This window comes from Rhipicephalus sanguineus, chromosome 11, assembly GCF_013339695.2.
Source record: "Rhipicephalus sanguineus isolate Rsan-2018 chromosome 11, BIME_Rsan_1.4, whole genome shotgun sequence".
Lineage (NCBI taxonomy): Eukaryota > Metazoa > Arthropoda > Arachnida > Ixodida > Ixodidae > Rhipicephalus > Rhipicephalus sanguineus.
The window spans coordinates 54,898,797-54,924,676 of NC_051186.1; the positions used below are offsets into that span (position 1 = coordinate 54,898,797).

The 25,880-nt window shown below is 47.4% G+C and overlaps 2 protein-coding genes across 2 annotated transcripts in view; one reads left to right on the forward strand and one right to left on the reverse strand.

Annotated features, from left to right (window-relative positions):
• The window catches only part of LOC119373898 (hypoxia-inducible factor 1-alpha), a 213,285-nt gene that overhangs the window by 111,468 nt on the left and 75,937 nt on the right, over positions 1 to 25,880 (forward strand). The gene's annotated exons all lie outside the window — the stretch shown is intronic.
• On the reverse strand, positions 29 to 5,102 carry LOC119373899 (tRNA (cytosine(38)-C(5))-methyltransferase). The gene is made up of 3 exons (XM_037643957.2): positions 4,439 to 5,102; positions 3,310 to 3,708; positions 29 to 367 (listed from the first exon to the last, which is right to left on the reverse strand). Exons 1-3 carry the CDS (start codon positions 4,922 to 4,924, stop codon positions 101 to 103), a joined length of 1,152 nt encoding a protein of 383 aa, XP_037499885.1. The 5' UTR covers positions 4,925 to 5,102; the 3' UTR covers positions 29 to 100.

The following is a 25,880-nucleotide window of genomic DNA, read 5'->3' on the forward strand; positions in this document are numbered from 1 at the left end:
GAAATTCCAGTGCCCTGAAGTGAAAGAATACAAGAAGCAAAATTTCTGCATCGGTGATCTTTTTTATATACAGTGCTGTCACAGAATCTGGTGAACCGTCCTATGATTCGGGAACGTCGTCTAGCAGATAGTCCAGTAGCGCACGCACGACACGAACGTTGACGCTGTTCCCCAACAACTGGTACTGGTGCCTCGGCTTCAGTTCTGGAGGGAAGGCAAAGCACTCTGGAAAGCACATCAGTCGAGCTACTTCCCGTGGCGTGAAGTAACGCAGACGCAGATTCCGCAGCTTTTCCAAGACGTGTTCCAACACCGCCTCCTTGTGTGGCACTTCGCGATACACTTCGTGCATGTGATGCACGGGAGCCTGCACAGTGCCAAAGCCAGAACTTTATGTTAAGCGTCTTTAGGGGTCACAAATTCGAGGAGTACAATACACATGTTATAAGTTGCTCAAACTTTAAAGGTGTGAGCAACTTCCCATTAAAAGGGTTAGGACTTGAGTTTGTTGGTACGGCTGTTGCAGAAAAAAGTGTGACCGATTGGACGAGAAAAGATTGGACTGGCACTTTCTTCACTTTTACTTTCTTCCTATGCACAAACTAATTACAGTAGAACCCCGCTGATACGTTTTTGAAGGAACCGTAGGAAATAAACGTAAGAGACAGGAAACGTAAGAGTTGAAAAACAGGAAAAACGGCAAAATATTTAGTGGTACAGAATTTTCTTTCAATTCTTACGAGCAGCACGAAAATTGGCGCGCTCAGCCGCGATCTAGTCATGGATAGAAACGCGGAGCTTAGGACGGCCTCATCCACAGAAATGTAATCAACGTATGTGATTTTTTAAACACCAACAGCTGTAGGCATGAAAGAACTAAGCACACGCAATCACGACCGGCGCGGCGAGTCCGACCGCGAACCGCACGCACGACCATGCGAGTTCCAACCAGCTCGAACTCCTTCCGTTCTCCGACAAATAACGATGATGATGAGTCTACGCCAACGCGATGGTAGAAGTGAATGCCAATCTCGAAGGCCTTGCTTTCGCAAGCAATTACGTCATACACGTCATGTTTGTGCAATGCAAATCTCAGAGGCTATGCTTTTGTCAATAGTAAATGCCAATCTCGAAGGCCTTGCTTTCGCGAGCAGTTACGTCATAGACGCCATTTTTGCAATTTGAATCTCGAAGGCCATGCTTTTGTTTGCATCAATATAAAGATTCTGTTGCTTGCGCCTCTCATGCGGCTAATATACGGTCAAACGAGGCCAAGCTGCGTGAAAATGCACCATGGCTGCTCTCTTTGGTAGTCACCTCGGTCGGCTCCGGGCGCACTTCGCGACGTATCATACGGGAACGGCCGACAGTTAACGACGTAACGCCGGGTTCCCAATACATTGTATCCTATGGGAGCTATGCCGGGACCGGCGGAAAACGACGTAACAGCCGGGAAAACGCAGCAGTGAGGAACGTAACAGCGGGGTTCTACTGTACAATTAAACAAAGACAGAGTGTGGGATCTTTGGCTTGCTACCTTCCCTAGTACCTCTTGCCTCTCGTCGTCGCATCTCACGCCTATGCCTCTATCATAGATTCTTTCATACCATACCTCGTGACAGCCAGTTGATTCAACAGACTCATCGTACATCTCGAACAGGCCACATGAACGCAGTAATTCCACCCCGAACCCGCACCACTACGTTCCATCAGTCATTCTTCGTCCGAACTGCCCGAGACTGGAATGGCCTTCCGGGAGATGTCGCACTCGTCCGTGATGCAGCGTGCTTCCTATCTGCTACCGAACTCTTAGTCTAATATACGGAACTGCTGTTTTTGGACTTACCTTTGTAAATAGATTTTTTTTTCTTCCTTTCAAATTGTCATCATTGCCGTCTTTTGTATATTGCATTTTCCGATTGTTGTTTTTTGTTAATTATTGTATTTTTTCCCTTTTTTTTCTATCTTTTGTTCTTACTTTTGATGCCCACCCCTCATGTAATGTCCCTCGGGACCCTTGAGGTATCAATAAATAAATAAATAAATAAATAAATAAATAAATAAATAAATAAATAAATAAATAAATAGCCCGTTGATATATGCTGCCTTGGCACCATCTAGTACATTCTAGCGACATCAGGATGCCGAGCGAAATTCGCCGAAGTTGTGTAATTGGGAAAATAGGTACCATGACCTTGTTTCTAAAAAAAGAAAACAAATTATTAGGAGGGCTTCACACGTCTCTCATGGCTGTGCCAGTGTTGGGCAGAAGAAGCAATCTCAGGAACAGAGTGATCCAGTGTATAGTGGCACATCCTCTTGCTTGTTGCCAAAGCAATAACTGGTTCATAAAAACTACTGTAGCTGCTAATTGTTACGGGCATTCCAACACTTGCCAGTATATTTTCCACAGTTTAGACCTTTATTCAAAGCGGAAAGCAGCACCAGTCGAGAATTTCATGTCTGTACTGCTTTAAGATCAGCATGATGTGCAGGAATGACTAAATGTAGTTATACGTGGGAACTGACACTAATGTTTTCATTACATGTCCTTCCTGGTATGAAGTGGCATACTATCTCATAGGTGTACATTTACCTGTTTATTGCCCTCAGTCGCTATATAAACATCCGTAATAGTTTGTGAAAGAACTGGCTTGAATGAACATCTCGTGTAGATTATGGATTAGAGCTTAGTGACGGATGGTCTTATGGATGCTCAGTTATGTAAGAAATTACGTGTGGCTGCAACCAAATTGCATGCCACGTTTATACCCAGTGAAAAGTTGATTGCTAACTTAAATATAAGCAACGTAACCTTACCAAAGTTGTGCACAGCAAAACAAGCATACATGATTGTTTTGCATGCATACCACTCACAGACAACAAACATATGTACAAACAGCATACACGCCACTTGCACCTGTATTATGTCTATGTATGTGAAATCACCGTACATACTGCGCCACACACTCAAGTGACAGCCATAATTACGTTAGAGCCACAGCCCCAACATGGCTACCCCTAATTTAAAAAAACAGGTAGCCCGCTTTTGGGCATTGAGCATGTGGTGTGCAGCATCTTTGGACGTTATTGCAAAGCCATAAACATAGCTACAATGGTATGGATGGCAACTGTATCCACGAGTCCTGTCGTACTGAACCTGAGAAACATTGAAAGATGGCGTCGCCAATGTAATTGTGCAGCCTTGCCAAGATTGCAAAAGATCGGGTCCTTACACAAGTATATGATAAAAAGAAAACAAACAGATAAGAGGAATATCAAGGTTTGCAAGCTCAGTGGACTCGTTACCTGAAGCAGAACAGAGCCTGTGCCTTCGACGTAGTGACCATAGCCCTTGGTAAAGCAGCACGTGTTGGTCGACGTGGGCTCTACGATGTCCAAAAGGAGGGAAAATCTGGAGAGAACCTTGTCAGGGAGGAGACAGCTCGCTTCATCCGCCAAATCATCTTCGGTGTTGAGGTTGAGAAAACTCGACAGGCTCTGCGGCGGTACGGTTTCTGGCGATCCGGGTGGCGGCTTCTCCTGACACGCACCGGAGCAGGCACCGTTTTCGTCTTGGCGACAGTCCCTGAACTGTGCCGGACGCAGCTTGGCGAGGCAGTAGAAACGCAGCCGCGAGTTGGGGACGCCGAATTGAGTGGGCGACAACAAGTAACGATGGATGTGGTAGCCGTTATCTTGAAGAACCTGCAATTGGGCACGATTTACCGAAATAACATGTAGTGTGACGCGCTTGAAAAGCAGTATGCTACGCTTCTTTCACATCTGTGTAAACAGGGCTGTAGAAGTAAACATGCTGAGTGCAAGTGAAAGGTCCACGGTTAAGAAGGCTTGAAGTGATGAATGACATGTTGTCTGTCATCCTTCTTGCGCATGACTAGGGTGTTCCTTTGATGACCAAATAACCCAACACCGAGTCACTTTGTGGGTTTTGTTTTAGCATCTCTACACATCACGTACCTTTGCAACCCTTCGTACCAGGCACAGGTATTGATTTTCATACACGTTGTTCTGCCATCAAAAGCAGTAGGGTACATCAGAGCAAAGCAACCGTTAAATACATTGGTGTTGCCGAAATGGGGGTTTAAAATATTACTGGGTACGCTTCTGGTTAAAGGGGCTTTCATAAGCCAGCTGACTCTGTAAACGTTAATAGACTGAATACTAGTTTGCTTGCAGGAGTACACAAGTGTATGCATTTCTTGATCAAGCCCGGTGTGGTAATTTGGGCGAGTTGATTATTCTTTTAGAAAGGACATTTTGTTTTGTCAGCCAGCGCTAAAAGAAAATCACCTTGCCCTATAGTGCCGAAGTACCGCCATAAGACTGCCACTCGAGTAGACACATCCACATTGACATGCAAATAGTTATTTTGCTTCCGATTGCGCCTTTCGGCCACTCAACAACGCATGTTTACCTGAGTCAGCGTCGAGTGCGTTGCAGACGTCTCGAATCCCTTGACGTTTTCCAGCAGTATGTACTTCGGCTTGCGCTTCAGCGTCGACAGGACGCTGAGAAACGCGAACAGCGACGACGATCGCGGGTCCTGGGAGTCTCTTTGCAAGCCCTGTCGCGTGAACGGCTGGCACGGCGGGCTCATCGTCACCAGGTCGGGTCGCAGCGAGTCGAGCTCGCGGGCGCTCAGCGACTGCACGTTGCGCTGCAGAAGTCTCGTCTCGGGGAAGTTGAAGGCGTACACCGAGTTGGCCGTGGTGTTCACGTCGACCGCGGCGACGATTGAAGTCCTCTCCGGTCGGCAGGCGAAGTGCATGCCCCCGATGCCGCTGTATAGTTCGAGTACGCGCAGTCTGTTGTCGACATTGCGACCTGTGTCGTCTGCTTCGTGAGCTGCGTCGTCTGCTTCGCGAGCTGCGCTTGACAGGCCTGCCGTTTCACCGTCCATCTCGCGCTTTTTTCTCGTTGTCGGACGGTCCCGCTGTTACCCACGAACGCGTATTGAGTTACCACGAACCTCGTTTTACCACCGTTCACATTCCTGCCGAGGCCAAAGATCTAGTACACTTCACCAAAAACTCAACTAGCCACTCCTTCGCGGCCACACGTTACCGCAAGCCTGTCGCAAAACGCGTGCACCACGTTCGCAAACATGGCCGCCGTGGCGCGTCGCTGCTTGATTTATCACTTCCGTGCGGCGTCGCTATGCGGCGCTAGCGTTCTTTACCGTAGTTGTCGTTTTGATTGATAGGTGGCGCCACTTTCCCAACAAGTGCGACGGGGCGCTTTCGTAAGTGGATTCAAGGTAATCGAAGCGGCGCTCCCGGTTCTTTTGTCTCTTTTCTTCCTCTTCATTTTTTTTTTTTTTTCATCAATGCGACAGAAACGTGGCCGCCGCGTGGCGCGTTGATAAGCGACGTCGCTCCACTTTTGTGTCGACTCGCTTTTATCTTTTTGTCGCTGCTCTCACCGCTCTCGGTATGCGCGGTAGTTTTTCCCCTCGCTCGTGCACCTTGCTGCTCCGTGCAAAACTTTGCACTGTATTTTCGATTTTCGTATTGTCATTTTCTTTTATTTGTTGCACCATGTTCGGTTATTCAGCAACCAAAACAGTAATTGTTCTGCTAGTTTAGGAATTGCAGCCGGTGAGTAGCATCGCGTCGAACGTTATATTAAAATAATTTATCCGTAAATAAACATATTTTTAATTCGGGAATAGAGAGCTTGCACGTGACGTCATGGACGCACCTTCTGACGTACTGGCACTCCACGATGGCGGATTTGATGACGAACAAGTTGGGGTTAACCTGTATCAACGTGATAGCAACGTGGCAGGAACGCCTTTGTGCGTGCATAACCGAAGAAGCTGTGTGACGTCACAAACGTGACAAACGTTTGTGACGTCACAAACGTCGCGTCCCCCCATGCTGGTGCTCCAACACGGCGGTTTCACTGACGTCGGTGCAAGCCTATTTTGAGGACAACATACGCCTCGAAATGGGAGTAAAAAAAGAAAAGTTAAGGCACATAAAAATAATAAACTCCTCCTTTTTAAAATGAAAGCCAAAAATGGAAGCGCCTTCCATTGCTACTTGCGTACGTTGTTGTTGTTGTTGTTGTTGTTCGAATACGGCAGGCGCTTCCATTTCTGGCTTTCATTTAAAAAAAGAAAGCGAAAAGTTCAGTGCTTTTTTTTTTTTTTGCCTTAACTTAAAACGTCTCGTATCTCGAGGCATACGTATAACCTTAAAACGTTTACGAAGTTAACACACGTACATTCCCGAATTAAAACGTCTTTATTTATTGATAATTTAGTTTAATATTAACGTTCGACGTGATGCTTTTCTTTGTTTTTCGTGCTTTGGCGCATGAATGAGCGCCCCCCTGCGCCTTCGAGATTAATCATTTTGGCCCTCGACGTTATATACCGTATTATCCGAGGTATAACGTTGCCTGGAGGAGTGCTTCTTTTCTTCTTTCGGGATCGTTGATTTATTGGTCGTCTCGAGGCGAGTCGCGGTGGCCGCCTCTGGCGTAAATGGAATGTCCCGAAATAACACCGCCGCTGACGTCAAAGCGCTGTTGTATTTATTTATTTATTTATTTATAAATAATTATTTCAGGGCACGAAGGCACTACAAAAAGAAGTGAGGAAAACAACGAGTAACGGGTGGAGTTGAGAAAAAAGAAAAAAAAAGAATCAAATCTTTGGTAGCCGGAGATACGCGTAAACGTAAACAATTTTCCTTGTATTTTCTCGTACCGTTTTGTTTCGTTAATGTAATTGTCGTATGCATATCATGCAGTGTACGCATTCGTGATTGACTCTCTGTATTTTTATCTTGATCATCTTTGATCTAAACAAGATATTTATTTCCAACAAGGATATGTATACTGTGCTTAAAACTTTAAGCGAACAATTGTGATAGTTATATATGTTAAGTGATGAGTCACTGTTTCGATTTGTCGTTCCTCGGGCCAACAACTTTCCTGGTCGTTTTGTGCGTGCGTGTGCGTACGTGTGTGTTTGTGCGTGCGTGCTCGCGTGTGTGTCTTCGCTGTTTTCCGCCTTCAAAAAAAAGACTTTCCTTTTCATTCATTCGTTTATTAATTTTCCTGTTCATCTATACGCGATCATATATGCACGCGTATCATACTCTTCCTTGCGTGAATTCCCCTTCGATAACATCAATATTTCTTCCGCCACACTGAAAGCGGCGACCAGTACACATGTGGAAAACTTTATGATGGGAAATTTCTTCGTCGTCTGTCTACCGTGGCGTCTGTACAGTGGGTTGCGCGGCATGACGTAGGTTCAGCCAACCAATCAACGTGCTGCCTGTAACAGCTAGTACGAAAGAAGGGGAATTACTCGAGGGGCTCCATTTTTTTCTGTTTTTTTTTTTAAGACACAGTAAGACCAATAGACGATTAATCCAAGGAAAGCTTAGGGGACATCATTTGTCATTTGTTTAACCTAGCGTAACGATTATTACCCTAATTGAAAGGAATTAAAGTGGACGAAAAAGCAGCCTTTCCGTCGGTGGGATACGAACCCGCAACCTGGACAAAAAAGCAGTCTTCCCGTCGGTGGCATACGAACCCACAACCTGAACGAGAAAGCAGCCTTTCCGTCGGTGGGATCCGAACCCACAACCTTCGTAGGTTGTGGTTTCGGATCCCACCGACGGAAAGGGTACTTTCTCGTCCACTTTATATTCCTTTCAATTTAGGCCATAATGATTACGCTACAGATAAAAAAAAAACAAAAAAAAACAAAACAAATGCTAGCCCTTTTGCCTTTCTTGGCTCAATTGTCTGTTGGTTTCACGCGTTGTGTGTAACACTTGTAGCTAACAAGGGGATTGAGCAACGAATCGGGTATTTATATACAGGTTTAAGTCCCGTTCACGAAATCTGCCGCAGGCGGCATTTTGCTGGCCGGAGTGCTCGGCCTCGCCAGTCGCTTCTATAGCAGAGCAGCTTATTACGCGCGGTAACGGGGAGCGCGCAATTTTCTCATGACGTCATCAGCCGCTCCCGCTGCAATCACGTTTTCCTTCTCATCTCCAGCGACACCGAAGAGGCAGTAGGTATTTCCATAGTGATTTGAGCGCGTTTCGCGAAGAACTCCGTTGCATGTCGGGACTTGCGAGAGATCGTTCTCAAATATGAAGCAATCATCATCATCGTCATTCTTGGACTATGCCTCATATCCAATGCCGGACAAAGGCCTGGCTCCCAACGATCCCCACTTTACCTCTAACTCGCGCGGGCTGGTTCCACTTTGTCCGTTGCGAACTTCGTAATTTCGTAAGGTATACAAGCTTGGGCGAGTTGGTGATTCATTCTTGGGTACAGCGAAAAGAGCACAGAACGCAGACGAGTGAACGGGCTGAAATTCGTCGCAGCAGAGCGTTATTTTTATAATCTCTACGCTTAAACTCGCGGCAAAGGGTTTAAAAAAAAAAGAAGAATAAGAAGAAGCCAAGTGCGTCGCGGAGGCTTACCGCGAATATATGAGCGTTTTGAAATGGAAGACAATAAGTGTCGTGCGTTGCGACAAGATACTGAGAATTTCCACGACAGAAGAAGAGTATAAAAAAAAATGCAACGTCAATCCGTACCTACTTCACGATATTATAGCGAAACAATGTTTCATTTGTCGTTTTTATTTCTGAAGAAGAAACAATCGCACACGAGCAGGAGCTTTGAAAGTGGGCAGGGGGTGCTTTAGACGAAGCATTTCTCGGAAACAAAACTGGCCGGGGGGGGGGGGGGGGGGGGGGGTGGCTGTAGTCACTCCTCCTTTCCCTTTGTACCCTTCAGCTTCCGTTATCCGTGTTTGACAGACCCGCTATCAACGCTCAATCGTCCAGTAATCCTGTCCGTATATTGGCCATAAAAATGTTTGCTTGTATGCTCGCTTATTGTACGATATTAGCTAAATGTCGCGTTCCTATGAGGAGCATCTTTCAGTTTTATGTTTATTATACTCGCGGACAACTTGGCAGTGAAGGAAATGATACGGGGGCGGAGCTACGGCACATGTACTGCTCCGCGAAATAGTCCGGTTCGGCGCGCGTTTTGAATTTAGTTTTGGTTTGTGGACCTTCCGTATCTCCTGTGACGACCGTTTGATTATTCGAGCGGCCGTCACAGGCTTAGACAGCCCATTTGTTAGTGAAATTCGTCACAAGCTCATTCGGCGAGTCGGCGGAAAAGCTGGAGGTTGACGAGAGCTCATCCTGAAGACGAAGACGCCATTTTGACTGTGAGCGGCGCGTAAAAGGTGCGACGTTTTCGTACGCGGAAAAACGCGAAATGAAACAGCATAAAGTAAAACAAATATAAATATCTCTTTGGTGCGTGCTGACCCTCTTTTCAAACAGCGTCCCGTAGAAAATGATGTAATGTTGTTGTTTTTCATCCCACGCAGAAAACACGGATGCGATTGTGGGACTATATTCTTCAGCGGCAGCACACGCGCAGTCCGGCTCTCTAGCCTTCCCTTCATTGCCAAGAAAAGTTGTCCGCGGGTATAGTTCACTGGGAGTGACAGTCGGGCGAGTTGTTGTACGGATGCGTTATTCAGAAAGCAGTGCGACTGGAATAAAGAGACGAAAAGGCTTGAACCACACGAACGCGAGCGCAGAATTTCACGTTTTTTCCTTCGAAGTCACTCACGGCAGTAAGACCGAATGTTCGTTTCTGCTGAACCGAATTACTGTAATCCAGTTTGTTTTTTTTTTGTTCTTTTATACCCCGCTATTGCCGCAAGTGTTTTTAACCCCCTCCCCCGGGCCTCCTCACTTCCTCACTTGAAGAGCATTTCCGAATCCCTGGCACACAGGCTGTCGAGAATATAAGGGCCAACAATGCAAACTGCAAACAAATACGCAAGGTTCCGTGCTTGAAAACACTCACACACAAATGCCACAAACGGTGCTTCCCGCGGGGCATCGTATACACGGCTAGCGGGAAAAATGCTGCTTCGCGCATTTTTTCGCCGTCGTTTCGTGGACCAATGATGCCATCCGCCCTGGTGATGCGATGCGCCGCAGTTTCGTTTAAATGACTCTCGCTGGCACGAAGCCACTTCACCGTTGTGAAGTGGAGCGGTGCTTTAGACGTGGCAGAATATAATGCAGTATAAGTGACGGCTGGAATTTTTTTTTTCTCTTTTTCCGACTAGATACGCTGCTCGAAAGAGATTTTCGACAGAGCTCCGGGGGGCAAACCTCGTTAACTTTGGTTAGCCTTTGCGAGCGAGCGTGAAGCTCTGTAGAGGATCACGAACGGAACGACCCAAGCGCGGTCGCTAGTTAGAAGGGTTAACCGTTTACTTATTCGTTAACTTATTCATTTGGCGGGGAGCAAGCGATACAACGCAGAATCAGCTTGGTTCACAGTATACAATATAATTCAGCGGTGTGATAAAGTTCTGGCATGACTGCGTAAAGCGGCGTTCCAGTGCTCTGAGTACGGATGTAAAACATAAGAATGAAATTATTTAAACAAACTTCTCGCTGCGGTGATGAAGCGGGGATTCTACGTATGATATAGTTTCTGTATCCGACGTACGTAGGTCTTTTTGTGGTTGTGCTCACGAATTGGTCCTCGCGCAGCATTTATTTATTCTGTTGGTGATTTTGTGATATTTCTTTTCAGATGTCGGAAAGTATAATCCGCCAATTTCGCCCGGTTTTATTTTTGTTGCGTTTGGTTTTGTTTGCGGTGCGCGGGATTATTGAAGCCATTCCGGCTACGCCGCTAAGCGTGCGAGTACCTTATTTATTATGTTAGTGCTTTCGCAATAAGCTGGCTTTCAAAGTCCAGGTGGTCAAAACTTCCGGAGCCCTCCATTGCGGCGTCCCTCATAATCATATTGTGGTTTTGGGATGTAAAATCCCAACAATTATCATTAAAGTCCACATGGTACTAATAATTACTGGGGTTTAACGTCCCAAAACCACCGGTAGGATTATGAGGGACGCCGTAGCAGAGGGCTCCGGAAATTCGACCACCTGGGGTTCTTCAACGTGCACCTAAATCTAAATACACGGGCCTCAAGCTTTTTCGCCTCCATCGAAAATGCGGCCGCCGCGGTCGGGATTCGATCCCGCGAACTTCTGGTCAGCAGTCGAGCGCCATAACCACTAGACCACCGCGGCGGGTTCCGCATATTATTATTATACGAGTTCCTTGAGAGTATCACAACTTATGCGCGCCATTAACTTCTGTTGTAGACCCTCTTTGGAGTCCGTGAAATTGTTCATAACTACATTATAGTGATGAGATTCAGGCCCTGACGATGACAGGAGCTCTTTTACGAAACGTTGGCTCTGGCAACGTTTCTTGTTGCACGACGTTTTCGCCACTTCAAGCTTTTCTCCGAACCTTTGTCTTGTTTGCATTCGTGGCTTTACTCGGTCGCAACCTTAAAAAAAAAAAAAAAATTGGCCGCGTATCTGCGTGCTTCGCTGCAAATGTCGTCTAAAGACGATAGAAGAGGCGCTGCGTGAGATATGAACGCCATCTGGCAATACGTCGGGAAACGTGAATGCTGTGTTGCGGGCTGGTAGTCCCGGCGCAGCAGCAGGCAAGACCGGCGGTGACCAACGCGACCGGCGGGGACGCCAGCCAGCCCGAACACGCGGTTTGGCGCGAAGCGCCGAAGCAGAAGAAACGTCCGCACTCAACGAGTACTCTCCACACACTCTTTTATATTCACGTCGCCTGGGTAAAGCAGGAATGCCAGAGCGGCGCCCCATGGCACTCGTACAGTGCAATACTGAACTGAAACCGAAACACAACAATGAGCTCGCGCAGAGGGCACGGAGGAAGCCAAGTTTCGGCGCAGTCGCATTTTCAGCGCAGCTTAAGAAACTAGGGTCTCTAGAATTACGTATATATGTATTTTCTATTAAAGGAACACACCACCTAATACTTACCTAGTGATGTTGCGCCTCAGATATGCGTAATGTTTGCTTTTTGATCAACCATGTACACAAGTATGAACCTAGTGAGCCGTTCACGATGGCTGGCCCTTGTGCAAGTGGTTCAACTTTGGCCGAGTGGCTGAATCTAGGGACGTGCCGACAAACAGAAAGATAGACAGAAGGACAGACAGAAAGACGGACCAAAATTTCTGCGTTTAAGTTCCCCAAGAAAGACTATCGTCTTTAAAAAGCGAGCTCTTCCCACAAAACCGCGGCGCGCCTGCACTTCGCCTGTGAAAGACTGTCGTGATAGCTGTTTTCCGCTCGAACCATAAGTACTTTTTCTCGGCGAATGTAAATACTACGCATATAAAGAACTAAAGGTTCGTCGTTACTACTCTAAAACATTACGTTCGGTTTAGCAGCGACTTCAGAACCCGTGAGGAAATTTACGAGGACGTTCAAGTTTCTGACCTGAAACCAGCGACACAAACGTGGGTCTGTATGGTAAAGTGAGCTATCGGGAACACGGTAGAAATGAATATGAGTAAGCATTGGTGTTTAAAGTTTATGAGGACGTCCAAGTTTCTGACCTTGGTTTCTTCCTTGGCATTATTGTCTGTTAGTTCTCATTAATATTGACCTAAAACCAGCGACACAAACGTGTGCCTATGTGGCAAAGTCAGCTATCAGGTACACTGGAGAAGTCATGAATATTAGTAAGCACTATTGAATGGGAGCATTTTTGCTAGTTCTAATGGTGATGGCTGGCCGGAGTTGACATTTTTTCTTCGGTTGTAGCCGAGTATGTTGGCTATACGGAGAGTGCTGTGCTGATTTACCGTGTAATAGTTTTAATAGCTTATATGGGGCTGGCACACGGAAGACTATAGTTAAAAGAAATATGACTGAGTTTTTATCACTACGTAATAATAATAGAAGAAACGAAACGCCTCTCTGTTATCTTCGTTTATCTTTCTAGCATTCTTCTTTCTTTCCTCTTTTTTTTATTCACCCCTTCTATTGCCACCCGATTCATGGCCAATCCCCGTAGGGTTGCGCCATCCCTCCAGGACCCAAACTGACCGAACAACCGCATGTGCATGTGTTTGCGCCTTTTTTACCTGTTATCGTGACGTAAATCAAGTCGGCCCGCAACAAGTTCCGCTAGGGTGACCTCCACCAAATAGAGGTTTTCAACCCACCGTCCTCTAAAGCACAGCGGGAAAGCCGATCACGTAGGGTGCCTGATACCCCGGGGAACGTATTGAGCCACGATTACGAAACCGTGGTTGGTTAAGTCGCAGTGGGTTGAAAGCGCACGCTATCGCAAGTGGGCTTTGCTGTGCTCTTAACTCGACCACGGGGCATCAGGCCAAATAGTTACCACACTCCAGAAGAAAGCATTAAAAAAAGAAAACTCTCGAAGTTAGCACGACAGGCGAGTGAACACAGGACAGGCATGTGGGTCAATAGTATAGTGAACGCCACGTCGCAGGCACTTAAGCGACGCGGCGTGTGGTTCCGCTCTCGTTCGCGATGCTCTGGTTCCGGTCTATAGACCCCCAGAATAGATGGACGAAAAAAAAAAGAAAAACAATATAGCCGAATGGCGCAAGCCACAAAGACATTTACGTGATTCGGTTCCACAGTATCCAAACGTAAGTTCAGCGGGTCGTGTACGTGTGAACATTTGAAAATGGCCGCCCGTTAAACTTATTAGCCAGAAAACTCTGACAACTGGTCCCAACAGCAATTGCAGGTTGAAGTGCAACTTGAAAAAAACGGTATGTTTCCACTTGGCAACACCAGTCGTGTCGTAAAGATTTACGTGGATGCATCAAGAAGGTGCTTATCTGAGTGTTAAACGAAATCCACGTATACGAGATTCCCTTCGGATATCGGCTTCCATATCTTATACATCCCACCATTCGCGTGGACGGACGGACGGACGAATGAATGAATGAATGAATGAATGAATGAATGAATGAATGAATGAATGAATGAATGAATGAATGAATGAATGAATGAATGAAACGACGTCCGGTGAAGTCCGGGAATAAAAGGAAAGCCGCGCATCTTGGAAATTCACTACTGAAGAGCCTCATTATCATGTTAATTGCCGCAGCTGTGGTACAACCAGGATTTGAAGCGAACACATAAGGAAACCGAGGGATGCGTGGGTGGTGTTATTTGTAGCTTTGTTTGGGGTTGCAGGCGTTATAGTGTAACTTAAGGTAAAAGAAAAAAGAAGGTGGTTAGGTGGACAACTTGCCGCCAGTGGGAGGCGAACCGACAACCTCCGCTAAACTCCGCAACTTCCACTCGAGCAGTGTAGCAACACTCGTGCTCCTCGTTTGATTGATGCTCGCATCCATCAGACGGTAGTAAGACGTTACTCACGAAAAGCGATTGAGCTGCTTAAGGGGGTTTGAGAAAGGTCAGTATAGCTCTGCTGACGCCATCTATTTCACGGCACACCGTCGGCAGCGGGCAATTAGCGTCGATGAAAGAGAAGTCGCACTCGGCTTTTTGACAGCGTGGAGCCGCGCCGGTCGGCGTCGGCGTGCTCACCGGCGCGTGCAACGAGCCCATTTGCGCCGGAGTGCGAAAAAAGAAAAGAAAGAAAGAAAGAAACAATCTGGAGCCCTTGCTCTATCGAGAAAACGAGGGCAAGCGAAGCCTGGCGCGTGCTTGCCTGACGTAGTGCCTTTCTTTCTTTCTTTCTTTCTTTCTTTCTTTCTTTCTTTCTTTCTTTCTTTCTTTCTTTCTTTCTTTCTTTCTTTCTTTCTTTCTTTCTTTCTTTCTTTCTTTCTTTCTTTCTTTCTTTCTTTCTTTCGTTTCGCATTGCGTAATGCTCCCTCCTATACCCCGTTTCATACATAATACTCTACACTCCAAGAAAAAATCGAGTATTTGGGGAGTATTTCTGCCACGCAACAGTAATCATCATCAACCTCGCGTTATCACCGCGGTCCCGGCACTTCCCGGTCACGAACGGCGCGCGCGTTATCAGCGTGACGTAGCATTCTTGATAAGGAAAGTGAAGAGAGCCGGGTTTTCAAGAAAGGAAACGCGAGCAAGCCGGATGATGATATGATACACACAAGGGGGAGGATCTCTGGAGAGAGGCGCTCAACCGGGACCTGATGCTTCTCACCGACCCGTCATTCCCCACTAGATGTGGTACGTCGGCTAGCAGGGACACTACTCCTGACTTGACCTTCGTCAGAGGAGCGGCGGCAGCTAAGTGGGTCAACCTCAACATAGACCTGGGTAGTGACCACTACATCCTGGCCACGACCTTGCAGGTAGAGCAGAGAAAACTGCGCAAGTTTATGGTCACCGATTGGGACAAATTTCGCAAGATTAGGGAGGATTATGTGGAAGACGAGGAGAAGCCCGATCTCGAACGCTGGACCGACCAGATTGCACGAGATGTCAAGGCTGCCACCAAGGAAGTTAGCACGGACCTCCCGGTCGAGAAGATGGATAGCAGACTAGCACATCTGATCGAGGCCAAGAGGTCCCTCCTGTCCAGATGGAAGGGGCAGCGTCTCAACAGAAGGCTTCGCAAGAAGATTGCCGAAGTCAACAAAACAATAGAGGAGCATTGCAAGGTCCTTTCCAGGCAGCAGTGGGACGATGTCTGTAATTCCATCGATGGTCAAATGCGCCGTGCCGGGCCCTGGAACCTCCTCAAGCACTTGCTAGATGAGACAAATACCAAGTCGAATCAACGAAGCACGCTGGGACGCATTTTGCACGCAGCCAGACAGGAATCCACGGACGATGAAGTTATACAGACGCTTGTGAGCAAGTACCTACAGGTGGATTCCAGCCCGATGGATGATCGTCCCCTCAAGGATTATGAGGGCGTTGAGAACCCAGAGTTGGACGCAGAGTTTGGAGTTGAAGAAGTCAGGCAAGCCCTACACGACCTAAATGGCAAATCGGCACCCGGTCCAGACAAGATCACGAACAAGGCCCTAAGGAACCTGGATGACAAATCAATAGAGCACCTCACTGAGTTCATCAACATGTCATGGAGCAACGGAAATGTTCCAGCACTATGGAAGAAGGCCACCGTCATCCTTATTCCCAAGCCTGGAAAGCCACCCAGTCTCGACAATCTTAGGCCCATCTCGCTCACTTCGTGTGTGGGCAAGGTAGCCGAGCACGCAATCCTGAACAGGCTCTCCCGATACTTGGAAGACAATGACGTCTATCCCCACCACATGATAGGCTTCAGACCTGGGCTTTCTACTCAAGATGCCATGAAGCTAATCAAGAATCAGATCATTGATCGCAACACGAGGGACACGAGAGCCATTCTTGGCCTTGACTTGGAGAAGGCTTTCGACAACATCCTACACTCCTATGTTTTGGGAACGATCTCGAGCCTTGGCCTGGGCAAGAACTTTTATGACTACACGAGATCCTTTTTGGCGGGCAGAGAAGCCACCCTCAAAGTGGGAGACCTCGTTTCAGACTCCGTTAAACTTGGTTCTAAAGGTACGCCACAGGGGTCGGTCATATCCCCGACCCTCTTTAACCTCGCCATGATTGGTCTGTCCAAAAAACTCTCGGAGGTCGACGGCATTAATCATACTATATATGCAGACGACGTCACCATATGGTGCACCGGGGGCAGCGATGGCCATTTGGAAACTGCGCTTCAAGATGCCATCGAGGTCACAGAAAGCTACCTCAGACCTACTGGACTCCGATGCTCACCGCGGAAATCAGAGCTGCTACTTTACAGCCCCAAGCGCAGGGGCCCCAAACCGAAAGGTTGGAGGCCTGTAGAGGACATCGACATCACTCTAAGGACAAGTGAGGGTGGTATCATTCCCAGGGTGGACACCCTCCGCGTTCTGGGTATGATGATTGAGTCAAACGGTTCAAATAACCAGACTGTACTGAAGCTTACAAGGAAAACAGACAACGCCCTGAGGTTGATAAGAAGGGTTGCTAACCGGCAGCAAGGACTATGCGAGGACAACCTCATCAGGTTGGTGCATGCTTTCGTGATGTGTCACGTCACCTACGTAGCGGCAATGCACAACTGGCAGAGGTCGGAGCGGGACAAATTGAACACGTTGATAAGAAAAGCGGTGAAGAGAGCCCTCGGGCTTCCCATGTATACGTGCTCGGAGAGGCTGCTTCACCTCGGCGTGCACAACACGCTGGAAGAGATAGCTGAGTCACAAGAGAGGGCGCAGTTCACGAGACTTTCTACCACCAGTGCCGGGAGAAACATCCTGAAAGAGCTTGGAGTTCACCCGACAGAAATCGATACCCGCTACTGCAGCGTTCCTCGAGAACAAAGAGAGCGTATTACCGTGGCACCCATACCTCGGAATGTTCACCCTGAATACAATGTAGGCAGACGACGGGCTAGGGCTAAAGCCCTCCTGGAGAGTGCCCATGCACATGCCCGGAGTTGCTGTTTCGTTGACGCTGCACGGTACCCAAACGGAAAAGCATTCGTTGCAGTCACTGTTGATCAAGATGGCATTATTACAAACTCCTCGTCGGTCCGGACCACAACGGCTGAGGTTGCCGAACAGGTCGCAATAGCCTTGGCCCTGCTAGACGACGGGAGAACAACAATATACAGTGACTCGAGATCAGCAGTTCGAGCATTCGGTAGGGGCACCATCTCAGAATCAGCCTTGCGGATCCTGCGAAATAAGGAGGTACAACAACACACAATCGTCTGGTTCCCAGCTCACATGGGACAGATCAAGGGCGCTCCGTCCAACCTCAACGAGAAGGCCCATAGAGCTGCGCGAGGAGTCGTCGACCGCGTAGCTACTGAACGGCATGACGATGAGGTTGTTGACAACAAAGATCCCCCAACGACGTACAATGAACTTTGCAAGAACTTTTATCTGAGGAGGCGAAAGTATCCGCCACCGCACAGTAAACTGAACAGGCCTCAGGCATTGACGCTCAGACTCCTGCAGGTCGGGGCATAGGCCAGTCCCGCACTCTTGCACAAAATTTACCCAGAAATTCAGACGTCAAACACGTGCGCGCTTTGCTCAGACTTTGCCAGCTTAGATCATATGCTCTGGCGGTGCCCTGCGTTACGGGTTCAAAACGTTACATCGTCAAAGTGGGATGCTGCGCTACGCAGTACGGATTTCAGGACGCAGCTATGGGCAGTCCAACGGGCCCACGACGTGGCGGACAGGTTAGGCCTATCTGTCCCGACGTGGGAGCGGCCCGCTACGTGCTAGTTCACGCCCCGACGGACCTAAATAAAGTTTTTCCATACCATACCATACCATACTCGATTTTTTCTTAGAGTGCGAAGAAACGGAGTATTTGGGGAGTATTTCTGCCGCAATGCACAAAGCATCTTCATTTATTACTCAGTCTGAAAACGAAAAAAAAAAAAAAAAAACCTCATTACGGGTGGTCAAATCATTGAAATATTTCTCGGTTCGAACGCGTCTACTGCAAAAAGCCTCGCTATTGCTTCCGTAGCGTTCCACCGGAAGTATGAAACGGAGTATAACTTTTTCCTTCCTCCGTGACGGGAATCGGACCGTTATTCACGTGCTTAGCGGCGCTACACTTGAGTTTCTGCCGGCAACAACGACGGCCATGCATTCGTACGCAGGCAACAATGAAGTGTGACGACGTCAAATGACAGTTCACCTCGATGAAAGATTCAGATTGCCGTATCGAAAAGGGCATCATCGCGCCGACAAGCCCATGTTCGAGAGGGCGTCTGCAGTTATTGGAAAAAACGGCGCGTACAAATACGCGTGTATAACCGTCGCACCTTCGCTCGAGGGCCGCATTTACGTAACCTTCAACGTGGTGCAACGTGGTCCCGGCTTTTTTCGCGTACGACGCCGCCACCGAAATCTGTGATTTATAATAACCAAGGAGGCGGATCTTAAAAAAAAAAGTGCTAGAGTGGAAGTTAAGCCTCGAAAGTGAAGCCACTGCCTCATTGGTGAAGCCAGCAATCCGCCATCTTACCAGTGGCAAGATAAAACGTTAGCTTGTAGCGAAAATAAAAAAAAAAAAAAAAGCAGTGTTTTCCTCACACGACCTACCAGTTTAATATGGATGAGTGCTACCAGTTTAATATGGATGGGTAGTATTTTGGGACGGACAGTGCTCGACGTGTGCCTTCGTGTTACAAGTCTCCTTAGGAAGCCCCAAATCCGGGCAAATTTTATTGGAGATCAGTATACTCATCCCGATTCGTTACTTTCGTCGGGAACAACGATCCCTTATTTTAGAATTAACCTAGCCTTTACATTAACACAGGAAAACCAATTTATCTCTAAGCGGGAACCACCCGAAAAAGAGCACGATTCCGAGACAAACCAGGAACAAACCGTGGCTTCACCTTTGGCCGTAATGCCTTGCGAGAGCTTCCACTCCAGCATTCTTTAAAAATCCTCCTTGGTTATAACAAGCATTGCTTGAAAAAAATAAAGAAAAAAGAAAGAGCGCAGCCAATGCGTGACCGAACCACCACGTGGGCGCTGCCGAGCGGAGCACTCGGTGTCATGCCGCGACACAGTTTCGCAAATATTCGCGGTGACAGGCCGCTGCTGCTGCCGCCGCCGCAGGGGAGTTGCGCAGCTTTCTTTCTTTTCCCGAAGGTTGGAGAGATTCCAGCGTTCGTTCGCTGCACCTATGAGCCACTGTAGTATTGGAGTGGTCGACATATGTCCCGTGTCGCTTGACGCTAAACTTACGACACAAGGCCAAGGAAGAGGGGAGTAGACTGGCAGGCGGCTCAATCGTAGCACTGAGATTGAACCAAGACAGTTTAGGGGCTATAACAGCGGATAGAAAACATTAGCAATGATTTACCCATAATCTATCTATCTATCTATCTATCTATCTATCTATCTATCTATCTATCTATCTATCTATCTATCTATCTATCTATCTATCTATCTATCTATCTATCTATCTATCTATCTATCTATCTATCTATCTATCTATCTATCTATCTGTCTGTCTGTCTGTCTGTCTGTCTGTCTGTCTGTCTGTCTGTCTGTCTGTCTGTCTGTCTGTCTGTCATCATCATCATCATCATCATCATCATCACCACCACCCACCACGGTGGCCTAGGGGTTATGGTACTCGACTGCTGACCCCTAGGTAGCGGGATCGAATCCTAGCTGCGGTGTCTGCATTTCGAGGTAGGCGAAATGCTAGATGCCCTTGTGCTTAAATTTTCGTGCACTTTACCCCAGGTAGTCGAAATTTCCGGAGCCCTCCACTGCGGCGTCTTTCATAATCATATCGTGGTTTTGGGACGTAATACCCAAAAAAGTATCATTCATTCATTCATTCATTCATTCATTCATTCATTCATTCATTCATCATTCATTCATTCATTCATTCACTGGCAACATTCGGCTATGAGCTTGGTCTCCCGGACCATCTTGTACCTGATATCCTTAGTGCCAGGGCTGTCACGGTGTTGCGTCTAAGTTTAAAGCTGACTAAGCACATTGCCATTCCGTGTAGCGTTACGTGTCCTTTTTTGAGTCATATATGTTCTAGCTTACACGCTTTCGCCACGCTGGTCGTAATGTATAGCGCTTGACTGCTGCCATTTAGCGAACACCGAGCGCGAACAGCGAGGCCGTTTGTCAACTTCAGGATATGCCGTGTGTTGCATACGCCACTACGTAGTCTTTGCTTCCACTCTCCTTGTTTTGAACGATTCGGTTGTTCTGCAGCGTCTGACGTCGCATCGCGGCTGACGCACGGGCAGTTCTCTTTCTGCGCCGAACCGCGATCGTGTGCGAATACATTTCTATATTATCTCTGTTTTCAGCCCCCTTGTCATCTCACTTCGTCACGCATATATCCATCCGGGAATATCGTGCCCAGGGCTTACAGCTATGTAGGTCTACCGTGTGTTTGTTATGTTATAAATACTGGTATCGCGCTCTGTACTACGGGCGTATGTCACGTTCCTTTCCTATACATGCCACATTTCACGGTCGTATGTGTGGGAGGACGACTGTTTGGCGAGATTTGTATGATTTGTATCGCTACACGGCATCGTACATGCTGGGATAAAACGCATTGCGATGCGATGCCAAAGGATAGTAGCATTCACACGACGCGTACCCGTGACTCATCGACCCCGTAGAGTTTCCTGGTAATACGCTAGAGGGAAATCTGGCGCTAGTGTCTATGGGAGCTGCAACACATGGCGCTTCAGCCAGCATGGGAATGATGGGTAGTACACGGATTTGTCTAAATTTCGTTCTTTCTGCTCCGTTTGACTCCGTGTGGCCTGCATGCAGCCGCTTTGTCGCAAGACGAAGTTCAGCAAACGTTCAGCAGTTCCACTTCCACCACCTTCACCTTTTTATGCTCACCAACTCAAATCGGCTCAGGAAGTTCACAACGGTCCATTCTTTTATTCGAAACAAAAGCCGAAGCGCAGCAATAAACAAAGCCACAAGTGTGTTCGAAGCTGCAAACACGAAGATTAGGCAAATTCATGTACTACCCATCATTCCCATGGTGGCTGAACGATCGCAGCGCCAGAGTTCCCTCTAGTAAATATTGTGGAAAACTTTATGATCTATCTCTCTCTCTCTCTATTCCGCACGTAGGCTGTATACTCTGGAAGGACTCATCTGCAGTAGCTCTAGGTCGCTATAACGTAACTCTGTTCTGTCCTACTTTTGTTTGGAATTCACCATTATCCCTTCGTGATCGGTCGAATCGTTAGACCATTTTCGGGCCGCGCCTAGTTTGCCTGTCACTCATGTGGCAACGGGAAGCCGCAATGACCTGTGACGTCAGTGTGTCGAGTGCGCAAAGGTTATGCTATAAACTACGCGTGGGCGTGGCCCCTTGAAGTCATTTACCAATCACGAGGTGCTATTGAAAAATACGGAATAGAAACGGAAAGTAATTGGGCTATAGTTTGTATGCAGGTTCGTTGTTCTTGTGTTGTGTACGGCACAGGGTGAACGCGGGCAACAATGTTCCTCGGTGTTCCTTTCGTCACCGCGTTGGCGTGTACTGTATGCGTTGCAAGGGAACATTGAACTTAGGCTTTCGACGTTCTTCTATAACGTACTCTGCTCTGCCAGAGGTGAAAGTATACGCATGCTATAACAAACGAACACATATACAATTGTCATGCCGTGCGGCGTGGTCTGAGAGATTTCTATAAGCATAAGAAAACGTGTAGGATCCACAGAGTGATTTCTACCGGGGAAACAATGTAGATTGCCGTCCACGGAGTATGTTTCTATACATAATCCATAGAGTATGTAGAAACGTATTCTATAGAGAAAACAATGTACATCGTAGCGTCTCCATACATTTACGATACGGTGATCGATTGCGTTTGGGTCGATGGCAGCAGGGGCATCAGTTTGTTGGCCGTGGCGGAAAACATTCCTCGCGTTCAACAACCACATTTCGTAATGCCGCAGTAGCGGTGCGCGTAATTCAACTATAATAATAATAATAATAATAATATAATAATAATAATAATAATAATAATAATAATAATAGTAGTAGTAGTAGTAGTAGTAGTAGTAGTAGTAGTAGTAGTAGTAGTAATAATAATAATAACAATAATAATAATAAAAGATCTCGTTTAAGAAGGAATACACGTTTTCTATAGACTTGCCTATGTGAGACGCGACAGCGGCGGGAAAGAGCATTTCCACGTGGGTGTCACGTGGGGCTACCATTGATCGCGATCGAGCTTCTTAATCTCGATTGACCTATTTGCGCAAGATGCGCATTGGAGCCATCATAGTGGAGGAATTCGATCCTGTTCAAGGTTCGATCGCGATCGAAAGTACACCCGTGTGACATGCCCGTATAAGAAATATATTGAAGTGAGGGAAGCAGTAAAGAAACAAATCTGCTCACACTAGACGTGGTGCCCTTCTGGCAGTGTCGCTGAGTGTATTGTTCAGGTAAACTAATAGTTAGCGAAACAGTTAAAGGAACAGCTAGAAAAAAAAAAGTATGCTAAGATCGTTCGAATGAAACGATAGTCCGCTCGCGTAAACAAATAGAGTGATCTCTCACTCAGATAAAGCGTTGCCGGCGTAAACATTGTAAAGGTTAGAAGTGAAAACCTGGAGTGGGGGATTACAATTCCAAAGCAAGGCACCTGGAGACTCAATTCTAGCTTAAGTAAGGAAATGGGAGGTTTGCTGACGCGGCTCCTCTCACCTTTAGTGATAAAACAAAAGAGACGTAGCTTCAATCATTTCACGCTTCGTTTTAGTCTTATAACCACTTTCTTTGAGAAACCGACCTGTTCTGCAGAAATTAAATCGCACAACCGCACCGCTTGCAGTTTTTGTTTCGCCGAGGAAAGGGAAAGGTGGCGGGGGGAGATTGCATTTCGCCGTTGCATCGAAATACAACCCTTCCTTATTGTATAGAAATACTGACGTCAAGTCGGGGGAGAAATCACGTGGACGACGTGTAACTTGCGAATCGGCGGGATTTATTGTTCGACGCTTTCCTCGTATATTACATTGAGAGCTGTTTCCATATGCGTTGATTTTGCGTGGCACGCACTTTTTGGCTGGCTTGCGCATGGTGAGAGCTTGTGTTTTGATTATGCTTTGATGCCATCTTTGCTTTGTTTCGTTTATGATGAATGGGAAATCAGTTTTGTTAATGTAAGGAAGAACGATACATTTCTGTTCGTATAGTGCCCGTTGAGTCGGTTCTGCCGAATTGGTTGCTTTTGAAACGGCGCTCCTGAATTGTTCTCTAATTGATAATATAATTGTTGGGGTTTTTACGTCCCAAAACCACGATATGATTATGAGAGACGCCTTAGTGGTGGACTCCGGAAATTTCGACCACCTGGGGTTATTTCAACGTGCACCTAAATCTAAGCCTACGGGCCTCTAGCATTTCGCCTCCACCGCAATGCAGCCGCCGACGCCGGGATTCGATCCCGCGACCTTCGGCTTAGCAGTCGACTAGTCCACCGCGGCGCGTAACGAAGCATTTATATTTGTAGTAATTGTTGAATCGATTCGGGCTAATTGGTTACTTTTAAACTAGGCTCATTTATTTATAGTTATAACGAATAGACTTGGATATCTGATGCTGGTGCATTTGCGTTTACGTGTTTACAAAAGGTAAACATTTCTGACTGATATATTCCTGGCCGTGTTAAATAGATCTAAATGGTGAAATGACTCCAGCCACAGTTTTTAGATGAACCGGACGTTTAGGGACCTGTTCGCGGGCAAATATATACTGGTATAACATGTTTTTTCGTATATTTTCTGCTAGCATGATATTATTAACTACATTTCCGTATGCTTTAGAGTACACTGGTTGCGCTAGTTTTATCGTAACTGCATGGTTATGATATATAGGCATGGAAGAACTAAAGCTAAACATAAAATATTGTTATTGTTAAATACTGCGCTTTAGTCGCAGTAAAAAGTATTATAGCTCGACTCGGGTTCTCGTTATGAAGATTGTAAGAAAGTTTGAACTATTGTTGCTTCCCAGCGACTGGCGATTGATCATTTCTTTGCGCTCTTTGTGGCCGAACTCAACCCCCAACTATTATCTGTGTCGCAGTGATAGCGTGCGCCGCTCGTTACCTGAAAGCACCTGTAGCGTTAAGATAGCGAAAGGGTGGCGATAATTGCTGGCGGACTAGATAACGTGTGCAGGATTAAAAAAATAAAAGCGGTCCATAAGTTCAACGGTAAATGAGGATCCTTGTTTCAGTTAACGTGTTTTGTCAGTGGAGTTAGAGATACGGAGCACGCATTTTGGATTGACAGTAAAGGCTGTGCCAGGAGGGGGCATCCGCACCCCCCCCCCCCCCCCAACAAAAAAAAAAATCGCTTTCGTGCGCTGTTGTGTGGCAGATAATTTTTTTTTTCTTTTACCTACCCCGTGATGGCTCGTTTTAGCTTCTCGCATGTGCTTTACGTCGTTGTCCCCGATCTCAGAGGCAGCGCGTTTTACCGCATGCCTTGAAGCCGGCTGATACGTTATTTTCACGTACGCTACGCTACGACTCGGGTTTTGTCGTCTGCTGCGCGTCTGCCTCGCCGGCTGTCTCGGAGGCTCGCCTTTGAGGGGGGTAGGGGGAGCGAGCGTGCATGGGCGTTGTTGACAACAGCTTGGTTGCAGGCAGCAGTAGCAGCAGGGCCGGCAGGGCGTGGTATGAGCGCGTAGCAGCAGCAGCAGTAGCAGCAGCATCAAATCGGGACTGCGTCGCCGGCGGGGCTGTTCCGCCGCTTCCAACAGAGCGCTCGCGCCGCGCCTTTCCCGAGCAGCGCGCTACTAACCATTCTGTTGCTTCTTTTTCTATTCCATCACCTCGGGCGCGGCGGGCGTATGTACGTCGCCGACGACGCGAGCTCCGACGTCAGCAACGACGAGACCCGCAGCCGGTAGGAAAGAACGAGGAGGCAGGCCTTTTTTTTTTTTTTTTTTCTTTCCAACCGCATCGTACAGGCAGGCAGGAGAGCGCCTAGACCACGTGCTCGTCACACGCCGTTGCCGCTGCTTGTCTTCGTTCGGTGCTCGCTCGCTCACTCACCGACTCGCTAGAGGCGACCAGTTATCTCCGCCTGGGGTAGGCGTGGAGTGGTGGTGGTTGTGCCGGCCACTTTCTCTCCGCTTTCTTTCGTTTTGATATTGTTATTTTGCCGGCAGCGCCGCCGCGGCGATCGTCTGCTCTCGGCCGTATCAACGTCGTCGTCTGCTGTTCCCGGAGGCAGAAGTAGTGTCGTCTGCACTAGCGACCGGCCGGCACCCGGAAAACCGTATACCTCTCCCTTCGTTTCTTATTTTCTTTATTTTTACGTCATCTCGCTTTCCCGCCGCTCTGCTAGCCTCGATTACCGGTCGTGTGGTGCCACGTAGGAAAGGCCCCCTTCCTTCTTTCTTTGAACCTCGTGCGTGCGTGTTTTTTTGCCGCCGACTTAG